Below are 17,581 nucleotides of genomic sequence, written 5' to 3' on the forward strand. Positions count from 1 at the left end.
CGAAGACAAAGCAAGGTATACAATCTGTGCAGCACTCCAGCTGGAGTCATCACTGTTTTCTGGAATGCACTGTATACAGTGCCAGTCCCGTACTGTAAGAGCTGGAGAGCCTTCCTTCCCTCTCTCCCTCCTTTTTTACATTCTAAATAGATTAAAACAGAGGAAGTAGCATATTGAACATTGGATCTGTCTCAAAAAATGGAGCCCTCATTTCGTCCACAAGGAATGAATTGTTTCAGCTTGTTGTGTCACTGCTGCTGGAGAGAGTGAATTTTTTTTGCCTCTGTAATGTTTGATACTTGAGGGAAAACAGCTGGAACTGAGCAGAATGGATCAAATGCAAAATGAAACGGGATGTTGGGGAATATGGACTATACTGTATATCTGAAAAGGTCAGAGTTTTCCCTTGGTCGTTGTTGGAAGAATGCTGTGTCCGTCTTCAGCCTAGCCTTGAGATCCTTCAAAAGGAGTGTGTGGTAGGGGGAGGAGGAGAAAAAGGATTTTGTAGCTGTGGCAGGATGTAACTAATGAACGATACAGAGAATGAAGTCTCTTCCTTCCCTTCCCCTGCTTGTACTGCTGGTTTTGATTTTCTGGGAAGACTGGAAAAAGTCAATGATAGAGTTTCAGTTTGGAGAAGCTGCTTATAACCAGGTTTAAAATACAAGTTCCGACAGGCCAGACAATCCAGTGCCTGACCCAAACCACAGGAGCGTAACTGGTATGGTAAGAAGAGCCCTGCCTGAAATGCATTGAAAGAGGACGTGGAAGTAGTTATTATACAATGCATGAGAAGGAAGACAAAGGGCAGCAATGTATTTCAGTGCTTTTAGGACCTCACGTTGCACAGAATTAGAAGTCAGAATGGTATGTTATGCATTTTGAAACCTCTCAATAATTTCAGCATTTCTTTCTGACCTGAGAATACAACCCCAGTTACAGAGCTGCCTTGATACAGAGCAGCAGCTGGGCTGGGTTAACTTGACTTCAAGGAGCAAGCCATGGAACAATTACTGTATTAACATTCCCTTTGTTTCTTTGCCAGTCAAGAGAACAATCGGATGATGAAACAGAGGAGTCGGTGAAGTTTAAGAGATTGCACAAGCTGGTAAACTCTACTCGCAGAGTCAGAAAGAAACTAATTAAGGTGGAAGAAATGAAAAAACCCAGCACAGAAGGTAAAAGCAAAGTACATAGAGTTATTCTCAGTTAAACTGAATGGGTGACTTTTTCTCTGTTGAATAGAGAAGGTTGGAGGCAGGGAGAACTCTGGGTAAGGGGTAATAAGAATGATTGTGCTCATTGCTATAAACCTGTCGCTCTCTGAAACTGGGTTCTGTTTTCTATAAAGACTGAATTATCCCAGCTCTTTAAGATGCTAAGGAGAGCAATGTGGCTGTTTGGGAGGCGGTTACTGCTACAGCTGAAGGTCTTGTAGCACTTCCAGTGCAATATGGGAGAGCCCTTTTATCAGAAAGATAGAGCTTGGCTTTACATTTTCATCCCCTCTGTTGTATTTTGTGGAAAGAATGGAAGGTAGCAGAAATTCCACGACATATGTGCCCCTATTACGTTACAAGGAGTGGAACAGAGCCATCCTGATGTTCCCTCCCTCCCTCCCTCCAAGTCTTTGGAGACACTTCTGTAAGAACATTCTCCAGTTGCAGCTCTATGTATTTGGGAGAGAAGTGGCTGTTTGGTGGAGATGGAACTGTTCTACATGGCAACATCCTTTGGCAAGGCCACAGAATTTCTATCACACATTCTTGCTGCGTTAACTCTGTGCTTTCTATGAGCCTACGTGGGAAACATGTAGGGAATCAGCTGCCGCATGCAAAAGCCATACTGTTGATGGAGAGAGAGCCTTGGCAGAGATGCAGCGGTGCTCACTCTGTGGGTACATCTACACTGCAGAGTTAACTCAAGTGATCAGTATCTGGGTTTGAGCACTTGAGTTAGCCTAGCCTGCATGTGGGCAGCCAAACTGCAAAGCCATACCCAAGTTATTGGGTCCTCACTGGTGCTGCACTCACCTATGGGTGTCGCTAGGACTTCTGGGGTCATATCCCCTTGTTCTTTGTGCTGCAGTAAAATGAGCCACTCTGTGGTTCTTTCCTAGTGAACTGTAGGAGAACTTGTCTGTCCTTCTGGGCGTAGGCGAAATTATGAAGGTGCTGGAGGACTATCAGCATGTCAGTGATTTAGCCTATATCCTCATTGCAAAGTGGGCAGGTTACCAGCCTGAGTGAAGGCCTTGCTTGGGTTTTAGCCTATAGCCTCATGCAAGTCACCTAGCCTGGGTCAAAAGCACCACTAAACTTAGGGTGAGATGGTTTTGTGTGTGGACGGGTTGGGGCAAGTTAACTCTGTAGTGAAGATGTAACCACTGAACGAATGCCCCAAGGTTGTGGATTTCTCAAGGGACTGCTGCACTTGAGAGACTTTCTACAGTTTTGACTGGGCTTTGTTTGGCCTCTGCTGATTGTCTGTTTGCTCCAACCTTCCCCCTCCCTAGCAGTCTCTTCCTGTCAGCTTCACTCCATACCTGCCCTTTCTTTCCCACCCCACCACCCTTCTTCCCTTTGCTGTCCCCTCTTTCTTCATTTTCCTTTCCATTTAGCTTATCCCCTCTGAATTAAACCCGGCCCCAAAAATTGCGGAACTAACATGCTGTTTGCTGCCATCAAGTTGTTCATTCTGTTTGGATATTATACCTCTTCTGCCATCCTGCGTCTGTCTTGTCTATTTGGATTGTAAACTCTGGGGCAGGGACCATCTATTATTCTGCGTGTGTTCAGTGCCTAGCACAATGCAGCCCCACTCTTGGTTGACTCTTAGTCACTGCTGTAATAGTTATGATTAATAATAACAAGGGACATCTGGGTCATTATGGGATCACTCTCTCTATTGAAAAACCTCTCCTTCACTAGAGGATGATGTGTGTGGAGTTTCCCCAAGGATATTTTCCCCCTTGTATGAGTTTTTTTTCTGTGGCAGAGGATTATTTTCAAATTTAAAGTGCTTTACAAACACTGTCTAATTAATCATCACAACACCCTCTGATGCTGATCAGTATTATCCCCATTTTGCAGATGTTAAGTGACTTCCCCAAGACCACAGCAGATGCCATGGTTAGAGCACTAGCCTTCTCTTTCAGCAAGTAGCTAAATTTAGTGAATAAAGTTGATTTGCTACGGTTCTTAAAAATCAGAGTAGAAGTGCTAAAGTGTGTGCTGGGACTCCTGATGGCTGCCTTGTTAGATTTTTTTTTTTTTTAAGGTTTACCATCAATTTGGTCCAGCAACAGCAAAACCAGTTTGAAAGCTGTTATCATGTCCCCCTGTCTTCTCTTCTCCAGGCTAAACAAACCCAATTCTTTATATCTTGCCTCATAGGTCATGTTTTCTAGACCTTTAATAATTTTTGTTGCTCTTCTCTGGACTTTCTCTAATTTGTCCACATCTTTCCTGAAATGTGGCTCCAGAACTGGACACAATACTCCAGTTGAGGCCTAATCAACACAGAGTAGAGTGGAAGAATTACTACTCGTGTCTTACTTACAACACTGCTGCTAATACATCCCAGAATCATGTTCACTTTTTTTGCAACAGCATTACATGTTGACTCATATTTAGTCATGTTGCATTACATGTTGACTCATATTTAGTTGGTGGTCCATTATGACCCCCTGATCCCTTTCCGCAGTACTCCTTCCTAGGCAGTCATTTCCCATTTTGTACGTGTGCAACTGATTATTCCTTCCTAAGTGTAGTACTTTGCATTTGTCCTTATTGAATTTCATCCTATTTACCTCAGACCAATTCTCCAGTTTGTCCAGATCATTCTGAATTATAATCCTATCCTCCAACCCCTGGCAACCCCTCCCATCTTGGTATCATCTGCATACTTTATAAATGTACTCTTTATGCCATTAGCTAAATCTTTGATGAAAATATTTAACAGAACCAGACCCAGAACTGATCCCTGTGGAACCCCACTTGTTATTCCCTTCCAGCATGACTGTGAATCATTGATAACTACTCTCTGGGAACGGTTTTCCAACCAGTTTTGCACTCACCTTATAGTAGTTCCATCTAGGTTGTATTTCCCTAGTTCCTTTAAGAGAAGGTCATGCAGGACAGTATCAAAAGCCTTACTAAAGTCAAGATATACCACATCTACCGCCTCCCCCTATCCACAAGACTCGTTACCCTTTCAAAGAAAGCTATCAGGTTGGTTTGACATGATTTGTTCTTGACAACTCCATGCTGACTGTTACTTATTACCTTATTATCTTCTAGATGTTTGCAAATTGATTGTTTAATTATTTGCTCCATTACCTTTCCGGGTACAGAAGTTAAGCTGTAATCATCCTAATAGCCCTTCTCTGCACCTGTTCCAGTTTGAATTCATCTTAGACATGGGAGACTAGAATTGCACACAGTATTCTTGATGAGGTCTCACCAGTGCCGTGTATAATGGTACTAACACTTCCCTTTCTGTACTGGAAATACCTCACTTCATGCATCCTAGGACTGCATTCACCGTTTTCACGGCTGCTTCACATTGGTGGCTCATAGTCATACTGGAATCAACCAATACACCCAAGTCTTTCTCCACCTCTGTCGCTTCCAACTGATAAATCTCCAGCTTATAACAAAAATTCTTGCACTAAAAATGACTTTGCACTATTAAAATTCATCCTATTTATTACTCCAGTCCTCCTCCGTATTGGCAATACATCTCAACTTTGTGTCACCTGCAAATTTTATTAGCACATTCCCACTTTTTGTGCCAAGGTCATTAATAAAAATGTTAAAAAGATTGGTCCCAAGACCGATCCCTGAGGGACTCCACTAGTAACCTCCCTCCAGCTTGACAGTTCACCTTTCAGTATGACCCATTGTAGTCTCCCCTTTAACCTGTTCCTTATCCACCTTTCAGTTCTCAGATTAATCCCCATTTTCTCCAATTTAACTAATTATTTCCTATGAGGAACTATATTAAATGCCTTACTGAAATCCAGGTTGATTAGATTTACTGCATTTCCTTTGTCTAAAAAATCAGTTCTCTTCTCAAAGAAGGAGAGCAGGTTGGTCTCTCATGATCTACTTTTTGTAAAACCATATTGTATTTTATCCCAATTACCATTTATCTTTATGTCCTTCACTACTTTCTTTTTCAAAATTTGTTTTAAGACCTTTCATACAATTGAGACCGAACTAGCAGGCCTGTAGTTTCCTGGATCACGTTTTTTTCCCCCTTACTTAACAATTCTCCAGTCATAGGGTACGACCCCTGAGTTTACAGATTCATTAAAAATCCTTGCTGTTTGTCTTGTAATTTCATGTTCCAATTCCTTCAATATTTTTGGATGGAGATTATCTGGGCCCCCCAATTTAGTCCCATTAAGATGTTTGAGTTTTACTTCCACTTTAGATGTGGTCATTTCTATTTTCCATATCTTTGTTCCCATTAGCTACCCAGCCACTACCTTATTAAAAACTGAGTCAAAGTTTTTGTTTAGATGTTGGGCCATGCCTGCATTATCTTTAATCTTCACCCCATCCTCAATGGTTAGTGATCCCACTTCTTCTTTCTTCGTGTTATTTTTATTTATATGGCTTTAGAACCTTTTACTGTTGGTTTTAATTTCCTTTGTAAGGTCCAGCTCTGCTTGGCTTTTGGCAGTTCTCACTTTATCCCTATACTTTCTGACCCTCAAGAGGCGTAAGCTTTCCTTGTAGACTCTCTGCTTTCTCTTAATCACCTGTTTGAGATGCTTGCTCATCCAGCTTGGTCTGCAACCCTTCCCTACGAATTTTTTCTTCTTGCTTGGGGTGCAGGCTTCAGATAATTTTTGCAACTTTGACTTAAAGTAATTCCATGCCTCTGCCACATTAAGATCCTTGAGTTCTTCAGTGTTCCCTAACTAATCTACGTAATTTTTTAAAGGTAGCTTTTTTGAAATCAAGGACCCTTGTTGCAGCTCTATTTTTTTTTTGCCTTCCATTTTGTTTAAACTGTATTTGCCCATGATCACTCAAACCAAGGTTGTCCCCTACAATCAATTCTTCTATGAGGTCCTTGCTACTCACCAATACCAAATCTAAAATAGCATCACCTCTTATTGGTTCAGCAACTATTTGGTCAAGAAATCTGTCAGCTATCACATCAGGAAAATCTGAGCCCTGCTATTATTATTAGTAGCATTTGTCCTCCGATCTATATCTGTGCAGTCAAGGCGTCCGTAATTACAGAATTCCCAGTAGTATTTATTTCATTAAAAACATTTAAAAGGTCTCTGTCCATATTCAGATTGGATCCTGGGGATCTGTAGCATACTCCAAGCACTATCCCCAGAGAACCTCTAGTAGCTTTCTTTCCCAAAGTGATTTTGGCCCAAAACAGACTCTGTTTTATCCATTTAATCACTTCTAATTTCTTTATAGTCTACCTCATCATTTATATACAATGCTACTCTTCCTGCTTTGCCTTTATTTCTGTCTTTCCTGAACAGCACATACCCTCAATACCTATACTCCAGTCTTGCCTATTATTCCACCATGTTTCTGTTATCCTTATAATATCTGGTTTCACTTCCTGCACCAGGAGTTCTAGTTCCTCCATTTTGTTACCCAGGCTCCTGGCATTGGTGTAAAACAGTGGTCCCCAAACTGTCAGGCGAACGTGTGTGGGGGCATGGTAGAGCCCGGGTCACCTCCCACATGGGGCAGGGAGGGAGCACCAGCCAGCCCTGCTCTGCCCCCAGCTTGGCCCCGGCCTTGGCCTCCAGCTCCCAGCCCCACTCCCACTCCTGGTCTTGGCCCCCAGCCATGCTCTCAGCCTCAAGTCTTGGCTGCGCTCTGGGCCCTGGCTGCACTTCTCATCCCGCTCCTGGCCCCTGGCTGTGGCCCTGGCCCCCACTGCAGTTCTGGTTTCTGCGGGGGTGCGGACTGGGTAAGAGGGGCGTGGAGTAAAACACTTTAGGGACAAGCATGGTATACAAGCATCTTAGTTGTTTCTGCTTGGCTTCGCCCAGATTCCTCACCTGATTGGGTACAGTCATTCTACTGCCAATATCGCCTAACAAACTGTTAGCTTCATTGGTATTGGCACTGTCTTTCCTCTTAATGTCCATTTTCCTACCCATTGCTGTTCTTTTCTCCATTGCAGTATCCTTTCTTACTTGATTTTCCTCCTGCTCAATGTTAGAACCAGGTGTAGAAATTACATGAGCATCTCCCCTGAGTTTCTAGTTTAAAGTTCTTTTAATCAGTTGTTCCAACCTCCATGCCAGAAGTCTATTTCCCTTCCTACTCAGATCAAGTCCATACCAAGAGAACTGTCCTCTGCCCATGAATGTCTCCCAGTGGTCACACATCCCAAAGCCCTCCTTATAGCACCACCTGAGCCATCTGTTGAACATCATCATCTTGTCTCGCCTTCATTTTTCTCTGCTAGGGACAGGTAGAATCCCACTGAAGATCACTTGAGCCTCCATTTCCTTAAGTATCTTTCCGAGCCTGGCATAGTCTCCCTTGATATGTTCCAGTGAGAATCTATCTGTATCATTTGTTCCCACGTGAAGGACAATCAGTGGATTCTTTCCTGCTCTCATGAGGATCCTCTTCAGTCTCAGGTCCATGTCCTGTTTCTTAGCTCCCTCTGTTCTCTGGATCCGTTCCGGTGACAGGCCTGTCCGCTCTTCTTAGGAGAGAGTCACCAATCACGTAGACCTGCCTTTTTCCTGATGATGGTGTGATTCTCCAGCCTTTCTCCTGTTTTTTCTGGCTGCAAGTCCTCTTGTCTTTTATTCTCCCTTGCAATCTTCTGTGAGTCATCTTGTATCCTCTGAACTCTGTGCATCTCCATTGACTCTGCCACTCTTCTTATAGGACTAGCCGCTCTTCTCTTCTTCCTTGCCCTCCCACCTTCTGTTTTCGCCTGCTGTGCCCCTTCTCCATTTTCCAATTTAGCAGAGCTGTTTCTGGGCTCTATTTCTCCTTCGCTAGCTGGTATTTGCCTCTGCCTGGTTCTCATAATCACATGCTTCCACTGGCCACTTTCTTCACACACAGCAGTCTCTCTTCCAAGTTCTTCAGTCCAGCTGGCATCTGAGAGTTGACTTTTCCCTTCAGCCTCCTCTCACCTTCCCTCCATCATCTGCTCAAATCCCTTTCAAAACTCAGCTATAGTTGCCACCTGCATCTCCAAAGCTTGGATCTTAGAACTGGTGGAAGAGAAGAACCATCAGGCAGAACCTCATACAAAGGAATTTCTTCCCAGGTACCCTCTCCTGGATCATGTGTATCGCACAGCTTTGACATCCAGTCATCTTCATTGTCTCTTGCAGTCTCTACCATTGCTCCCTCTGTGTCTGTCATAGCTTTCCCACCTAAAGTCCTGTCAAGCAAAAAGAAAAAGAAAAACAAACAAACAAAATAAAAAACCCAAACAAAACCAGAATACTACACACACCACTCCCCCAAACTCCCACTCAAATTCCCCTGTTTATAGCTCTGTTTGCTGGCTCCTGTGCTGCTGCTGCTTAAACTGTATGTGTAGGCTCAGTTACCATAGGATGTGTACTGGGTCCAGTGCTGCTCAACATATTCATATTAACATATTCATAAGTGATCTGGAAAGGGGGGTTAATAGTGAAAGGGGGCAAAATTTAAACATGATACAAAAAATTACTCATGATTGTTAAATCCAAAGCTGACTGTGAAGACTTACAAAAGGATCTCACCAAACTGGATGACAAAATGGCAGAATAAATGCTGTGTTGATAAGTAATGCACACCAGAAAAAATAATTCCAGCTGTACGTACTTTAAAATGGTGGTGTCTAAATTAGCTGTTACTGCTCAAGAAAAAGATCTTGGAGTCATCATGGATATTTCTCTGAAAACATCTGATCAATGTGCAGCAGCAGTCAAAAAAGCTAAGAGAACATTAAGAACCATTAGGAAAGAGAGATGATAAAACAGAAATTATCACGCCACTGTATAAATGCATAGTACTCCCACACCTTAAATACTACATGTAGTTCTGGTCACCCCATTGCAGAAAAGATACATTAGAACTGGAAAAGGCACAGAGAAGGGCAACAAAGAGGATTTGGAATATAGAATAATTTTCATACAAAGATAGATTAAAAAGAGCGGGACTGTTCTGCTTCAAAGAAGACATGACTAAGGAGGAATATGATAGAGGTCTATACAATCTTACTGGTGTGGAGAAAATGAATAAGGAAGTGTTAGTTACCCCTTCACGTAACACAAGAACTAGTTGTCACCCAACAAAATTAATAGGCAGATGGCTTAAAACAAACAGAAGGAAATACTTCTTCACACAAGACACAGTCAATCTTTGGAACTCATTGCCATGGGATATTGTGAAGTCCAAAAGCATAACTGAATTAAATATGTTCATGGAGGATAGGTACATCAATGTCTATTAGCCAACCCCTAAACCTCAAACTGCCAGAAGCTGTGACTGGATGATGGGATGGATCCCTCAAAATTACCCTGTTCTGTTCATTCCCTCTGAAACATCTGGCACTGGCTGCTGTCAGAAGACAGGATACTGAGCTAGATGGAGCACTGGTCTGACCCACTATGGTCAATCTTATGTTCTTAAATAAAATTTCCCATAGAAATTCTCCATGCCCAAGTCAGAGAACTCCCCATAGATAACAATAATTTTACCAAAATTCCCCATGTTTCTGTTTTTTCATTTAAAAAAATAAAGGGGGGAGGGTGAAGAACGGGGAAAGGAGTTCACTGCATTTCCAGATGCAGCTTCCCATGTTTTTCACACAAACTCTTTCATCCTGTTAAATGTAGATTTGACTGCACACTGGTATGTGATGATGACCGAATCCATCAGTATTTTATCTTAATTTTTTTTAGTGGCTAAGTCACTGATGCATGCTAATTCTCTGCTATCTTTTTCTCCATAGCATTTAAAAAATCATATCTATGTTATTATCATTAAGGCTCTATACTATGAACTGACTCTGTACAAAATCTGTTGTGGCTTATGACACACAAAGCATATTTTACAAGTTGTTACATATTTACTCTATAGGCTAGTGTAATATGTCAACACGTATTCACTCCCATGGGAATTATTATTCTGTTATACTGGAAAATGAAAGAGAAGTAATTGAGCCACAGAACAGTTCAGTGAAAGTGATGTTAGGAATCTTAATCAAATCCAGAAAATGAAGAGTTAAAGTCATGTGCCAGATTTGACACCCCCTTCCTTAATTTTGCTGGCTGTGCCTTCACAGATGAGAGGCTGAGGTTTTAACTAATGTGTGTGCAGAAGATGTCTCTTGCCAACAGGAAAAGAAGATGAAACAGGAAGCCTCAACTCTGAATTTACAATCTTATATAGGCTGATGCTAGACCTGTAATGTTATTTGCATGTTGGAATTTATTTGTAGTTATTTTAGGACAATTTACCTAAAATTACATCGTAATTGAAGTCAGTGGTCCAAATTCATCCCTGCTGTAACACTGTGGAAACTATTTGAGTTACAATGGGGATGGAAATGGCACCATAAACTACGGTTAACTTTTTTTTTTTTTTTTTTTTTTTTAAGTTGCAGGACTCATTAAAAACCTCATTCAATCTGTATAAGACTGTTCTGTGAGTACTCTATGTAGAACACATACAGCTGTGTGTATGTGTGTTATCTCCTATACACACACTATCTAATATGTTGGGCAGAACTGTGAAGTGTGTGAGCTGTTTTTTGGCAATTTCCCTAATTCAGCATCTGATATTTGGCTTTAAAAAATGCTCAGTAGAAAAATCTGAAGAAAATGTTTCCTAAATCCTTACACATGAACAGGAATTATGTTTTAAATGTGTAGTTTGCCTCCACTAATGACAAAAGCAGCCCAAGTACCTTTCCTCTATCTGTGCTGTAGCCATTATTTTAAAGTTATATTTCAGTTTCAAACATCTTCTTTTCCTACCTTAAATATAGAGAGTTGCTGAAAAGAATAATTTTTCAGTCAGTAACAGGATGCCTGAGATTGGTATGCCCACAATTTGACCTACAGTTCCTCTCATAAATGTGTTAAGTAAACAAAACGTCAGTTGAACTCGGTGCCACCTCCAGGAAGTCCTAGCCTTTCAATATGATCCGTGTGCTCAGCTCCATCTCTTACAGAGGAAAACACTGTCGGCTTGTAGCAGTGCTAGGTGTCGGGAATCTGAAACCAAGTTGAGGATATTTTGTGTAGTATTTGCTCTAAAGTATCTTGAGTACACTTCTAGCCCATAATGATCTCATTGCATTGCTGGTAGCTAAACTCTAGGAACCAAAAGAATGGTATGGGAGCACCTGTGGGTGTACACATTTCTTTTCTGCAATGTGCTTTGCAAGAAAGAAATGGGCAAGACTCCTGTGATTTTACTGTGTTTGGAAAATACATGTAACTTCTGATGAGATTCCCTCCACACTCAGTGCTTCAGTGGTCTTGTTTTCTTTAAATCAATATGCAAATATCAGTGCATCAAAATCTGTAGTCCTCAACTAAGCAAACTTTTTAGATTTCATTGGGAATATGGCTCAATTAAAAACTGTAGAATTTGACTGATTGTCAACATCTCAGCACCCAGAGTGACAATAAGAAACCAACAGGAGGAGCATAATCTGGCACATAAAGGATGCATTAGGACAGTGATTCTCAACCTTCCCAGACTACTGTACCCCTTTCAGGAGTCTGATTTGTCTTGCATATCCCAAGTTTCACCTCACTTAAAAACTACTTGCTTACAAAATCATACATAAAAACCCAAAAGTGTCACAGCACACTATTACTGAAAAATTGCTTACTTTTTCATTTTTACCATATAATTATAAAATAAATTAATTGGAATATAAATATTGTACTTACATTTGAGTGTATAGAGCAGTATAAACAAGTCGTATGAAATTTTAGCTTGTACTGACTTTGCTAGAGCTTTTTATGTTGTAAACTAGATAGACAAATCTCTAGGTGAGTTGATGTACCCCCTGGAAGACCTCTGCATACCCCCACTGGAGACACATACCTCTGGCTGAGAACCACTGGGTTTTATTCTCAGCTCTGCCACTTGCTTGGGCAAGTCACTTAACTTATCTGTTCTTCAGAATCTATAAATTTCTTTCTGCTCCATCATTAGAGCACTGTGGGGTTTGTGAATGAAAAGCACTATATAAGTGCGAAGTGGTTTTATTACTATTTATTCCCAATTAATATAATAAAATAGCGTGTGCAGTCATCAGTGAAAAAACTTTTCTGGGTGGAAGGATCTTGTTGTCAACTTTTCAAAAGTTCATTACTGATACCACTTGAGAGGGGAAAATGATGTTTAAAATACTGAAAAGATCTTGATTATGTCCTCTTTATATATTCCATAAGGCTACTTTTTATTATGTTATCCCAGAATTCTTGCTTTTGCTTATGGGAGTGGGAAAATTTGTTGCAAGTCAGTCCACCAACAAAAATGTTATGGGCTATTGTGCATCACCGTAGTCAGAAATACATTCTCCATTTGTAAGAGCATCTCTATTTTGTTGCTGTTGTTTTTGTCTTAATTAAACTAAATGATTTGCCAGAGCACAAGCTCCAGGGGAAGACACATTAGTGTATCATAAATTAGACAATAAGTGTGAAAGATGACATATGTTATGCTGCTTTTGTCCCCTGTAGGTGTGGAAGAGCACTCACTTGACAACTCTCCTGTACTGGATGACAAATCGGCACTTTACGCTGGAGTTCACAAGAAGCAATTCTACTTCGATGGCTCTTCTGAAAAGCAGCCAGAGGATGACTCAGACTCACTCACCATTTCCCCTTCATCCAGCAGCCCAGATACTTGGGGTGCTAATAGGAAGCTGGTTAAGACGTTCAGCAAAACTGATAGCCGGGGTCTTATTAAGCCCCCCAAGAAGCTGGGGACATTTTTCTCTTACCCAGAAGAGGAGAAAACCCAGAAGGTTTGCCGCTCTTTGACAGATGGGGAGATGAAGAAGGGCCTTGGCTCCCTCAGCCATGGGGTAAGTACTGAAAGTGTTTGCTTTTATGACAGCAACAGGCACAAGCACCATCTCTTGGTGTCCCTGGAGGAGGTTCAGAGTGTCAGGAAGCAGATCCGATTGAAGAAAATGGATACTAACTATTCCTGTTCCAGAGCTTTTCTCTGCCAGCGTCCTGCCAGGAAAGGAGCATCCCCTGCAACTTGTGACCTACAGCTGCTTCGGCACAAAGCCAAAGGGGGAGGAGGTTGTGGTTTCCCAAACAGAAGGCTTCGAGGGCGCACCTCTGTCAGCGAGTTCAATATCACCTATGTGGTGGAGAGAAGCCTGTACAGTCACCTCAACCTCTCGCAGCTGGTGCGTCCCGTCACTGACAGGACCCTGAGCAAGGCTGACAAGCAGGACCTGAGGAGATGCCTGCTGGATGAGGATGAGGAGGCCAAACAGAAGTGGGCTGCCACAGTGGACCGTTGTACTAAAAGGGTTCTCTTGAGAATCCACCAAAAGTCTGTGAGTCAAAGAGCCATCATGAAGGTGGCCTTCCAGTTCCTGTGAGGTTGTAGTCAGCAGTGTTTCTGCTTTCTGTCCCAACCCATTTCGTTCAGTATTTTTTCCTCTCTCACTTGCCAATAGACATTGTTAAATGCAAAACTGCACAGGGGCCTTTCTAGTCCCCAGTAAAGAAATTGGTATATCCTTTCAGTATATAAAGAGAAGGGCATTATTAAGTGTGCAGTTCCCATGTGCCTGGAGTTACTCAGTTGGAAAGAGCTGCTTTTAACGTGTTCTAATTCAGAAATTGAGAATTTGGTGAAAAGAGAAGCAATGTAAAAAAAAGTTTCCTGCTGTTTCAGAAATCAGTTCTGCATATAGCCTATCAGGTCTTTAAAAGGAAATATTGTAGGGCATCTAAATACTTCAGATGGATGGAAGACTCTGAGTAAACTCTGCTTCTGTCTCTCTGCTGCCTTCTCTCATCTGTCCTGCCCTCATCCAAGCTCTTCCCTCCCCCGCAGTTTTCCTCTCAACTGCTAACAGTGTACCCCAGCTCTGTAGCCTCTGTCCCCCATACAAAGTTCTCAAAGAGGTAGAGAGCTTTGTTACCTACAAGCCTGCTCTCCTTCCCTGCTTCTCTCTTCAGCACAGAACCTCTTTGGGTCACTTCAGCACTGTCCCTGGCCGCCACTCCTGCTCCCTTGCATGAGATGGAGATAAGACCTGGGAAGTTGGGATATAGGGAAGAGGGAAAGGTAGCCAGCAGAGGAGTGGATGTTTCTGTATAGTAGTAAATCAGGTAGGTTAAGCTCTACTCAGGATTCCAACCTAGTTCTTCCGGGCTATAAAAGCATCTATTTGCCACAGTTCCCCCTACCAGTCTTTTGAATCCCCTGATAACTCAACATCAGGACTGGCCAGCGTCCCAAGGGTTAAGCCATCTAGTCAGTTGTCTGACAGTGCATGTTTGCTCCCTACTTAGGGTGAAGGGAAGAGAGTTTGATGATTAGAACCCATAAGATTTAGCAAGACATTCTAGTGGACATTAGAGAGGAAATATTATTTCTCACAAATTTTAGATTTTATATCATCTTTAAGAGGCCTCCTCCTGAGCTTAATTTTTTTAGGTTGTAGGTTGTTCTAGATGTGAGAGTTACATAGTCACATCTTTGGTCTCTGATTAATTGTCAGTCACCAATAGGACCTAAAACATGGTTGTGTTTGTTCCATACTTGCATTTGGTTAATGGGCACTGTGGTAATACTTTATTTTGACCCAGTACAACAGTTTCTCCTGACTATCCCACTAGCGCTTCTGTGTAGAGTAGTTGACCCATCACCGGTACTGTAATGTTACTTCCAGAAATAGTGTTCTCAAATTATATTCTTTTATGTAATGACATTTCAGTTGGTTGCACCAGATACCTGACATACCCATTCTGCAGGTTGAATACTTGTGGGGTATATGCAGGCTGACAAAATCCATTAGTTCCTCATATCTTCTAAAGAAGTACCACAATTTTACATTAGAAATGCCTTTTGGTGCTCTCTTCTTGTAAATACAGATGCCATCTCCAAGGGAAAGCTGTTTAATCAGTTAATAACGTATAAGTAGTCTCACTATGGAACTCATTAGCTTGTTCACATAGATAAAATTAGAGAATAAAAGGAGAGTATTTTTCTTTTTCTTAGGAGTGGGCTTTCCAATTAAGTACTTCTCTGAGTTCTTTTAAAAGAAGGAAAGGTTGGGGGAGGGGAAGGGGAAGCTGGCTGCTTTCATTGGCTTTAAACAAACTTCTTTTTAAAACAGCAGAAAAGCTGATAAGCTTCTCATGACCTTCTAAATGTTCCTAAAATAGTAACATTTGCTTGCTGCAACCTCAGGGAAATTGTAATGCCTGTGTATTCAGTGGAAGTGGTCACAGTCTTGTCTTGCCATTTGTTTTTTGTCATTTATATTTGTTTCAGTGACATGGGCATGCTTAAAATTTTCGAATCACATCAGTTTTTCTTTCCTTCCAAAATCCTAACCTGTTGGGTTTTTTTTGATTACATGACCATTCCATTGAATATCCCACTCTTCATCCACAGACTTTTTGTTTGATACAATATTGAAATGGTCAAAGAGATGTGAAAGGGCAAAGTAATGGTTACAGATTTACAAGGACACTTGTATGTTTTCAGAATGGAACAGTCAGAATCCTTAATAGAGTACAAATGATCAGATAGGCTTTAACCAAAGGATACTTCCTTTTCAGAGAAGGTGGCTACAAGGACTACTCTGGCTTGCTTAAAAGCCATTGGCTGAGAACAGTTCCTTAAGTTCTGTTCCACTGTCCTCTCTCCATGTTAAGTTAACTGTGCAAGGTGGAATTAGTTAGAATGCTGTTGGCACAGAAGGTCCCGATTATGTGATAAAATGTGCTGTGTCTGAAACAGATCATAAGTGTGTTGTTTGCTGGTGTGGCTAACACATCACTTTTTATAATCAGTGCTTGAAAACAATTCTTAGGTCTAGGTTGTTGCTAGTCTTGACCAATATGACCAGGTCATCTGTTGTCAGGCTTTTTTCTGCTGGCATCCCCCTTGTGATAGAGGGGTACTCTTAACCCAATGTGCACGTATGCGTGCGTACATACCCCTCCTTTCCTCTCCTCTCTTTGCTTTTTTTCCCCTGCTTATGTTTTTTCTCCTTTGTTCTTTTTTTGTGTTCTCGATGTTGCTTTTTTGTTTTGTGGTTTCCGCTCCCTACTCCCAACTCAGCAGTGTGCTGCTTGAAAGAGTATTCATTGAAGGTGGTTCCATGAAGTTTGGTCTCTTGCATCTGAGTGCCATAGAAGCAGAGGAACAAAGGCTTGGCCCTCCGGGCTTATGTCTGAGCCTGCAGCCCTGCTCCTATGGGCCAGCTTCTTTAAGTGCCACTGAATGTGCAGGGAGGGAAATTTGGTAGCTTTCAAGAGGCACCTGCTGCTTTATCCACAGCCACCTTTGACAGATTCGACGTCATGCAACTTTCTTCTTCCCTATATTTGTTGTTCTGATTTGTCCCTCACCTCCTGATTAAAAATGAATAAGGTAGAATTAAGGTTTGTATTAATGGGACTAATTCATCTAATTGTTAATTGGGTGCTGTAATTTGTGGGTTTTGTTCCTGAAAATTACCATTTCCAGGCTTTTCATTGAGTAGCCCTCAGCTGTTAGGCGTTACCTATCTTCAGGCCTTTCTACTACTCCTCGATGTTTGTTAGGCAAATCTGAACAATAAAGAACCTGATCTAATGCCACTGATGTCACTAGGAATCTCTCAGTTGATTCCATTATATGTTGGATCAGGCCCTAAAAATGCACAGCAATGTTTTTAAGGTATTTCCTCATCCCTTTATATCCAACTATAAAGAGATCATTTAAAACCGAGGACTACCTGTCTGTAAATCAGTTACCGAATCTCACCATTGATGCTATACAAATAAATACTGATTGCGGCATCCTTTTTTTCCTGGGATGTTTCATGTGGTTCGTGTCAGTGAAAAGAATCTAAAAACACAAAATCATTAGAACAGAGCTAGATCACTACTGTACTGCACCCCAATTTTTGAGGGGGAAAACAGCTTAAGTTTGACCTTCTTGTATTGAAAGACAGTAGCTGTGTCCCCATGGAGTTCACAGGAGCAAGTCCTCTGCCAAATGATACAAGAGCTTTAGAACAGACCCATCAGCTGGAGCTGAACACTTTGTTTCTTGCTGTGTGAATTTGGCTTTACTGAGTGTGGTTGGTCGCTCTGTGGCATTGTGCTGTTGGGAGGAAACTGGTGTCATAGTGCTGATGCTTTTAGGCAGGGAGATTATTATCAATAGCATCAGAGTTTTTGGCCAGGACTGAGGAGCAGTGAGTGAGTCATTCCACTGGGCTAATTGTAAATATAACCTACTTTCTCTCCCAGCGGGTGACAAAGCTGCTTTGTACTAACAAAGAGATGGTGAGAGATGCCGAAACGGGAGTCATTGCTTTCGAAGAATAAACCTCCAGTAGCATATCCCTTTTG

At 41.6% G+C, this 17,581-nt stretch overlaps 1 protein-coding gene across 2 annotated transcripts in view; it reads left to right on the forward strand.

Annotated features, from left to right (window-relative positions):
• Positions 1-17,581, forward strand: part of SASH1 (SAM and SH3 domain containing 1) — a 163,641-nt gene that overhangs the window by 110,813 nt on the left and 35,247 nt on the right. For both annotated transcript variants that reach the window (XM_067542374.1, XM_067542373.1), the window contains 2 exons: positions 1,046-1,178; positions 12,719-13,065. In XM_067542374.1, the coding sequence (XP_067398475.1) occupies positions 1,046-1,178; positions 12,719-13,065 (480 nt within the window). The remainder of the gene's footprint in view (positions 1-1,045; positions 1,179-12,718; positions 13,066-17,581) is intronic.

Source organism: Emydura macquarii, unplaced genomic scaffold (genome assembly GCF_026122565.2).
Source record: "Emydura macquarii macquarii isolate MOO-44397 ecotype Brisbane River unplaced genomic scaffold, CSIRO-AGI_Emac_v2 contig_705, whole genome shotgun sequence".
Taxonomy (NCBI): domain Eukaryota; kingdom Metazoa; phylum Chordata; order Testudines; family Chelidae; genus Emydura; species Emydura macquarii.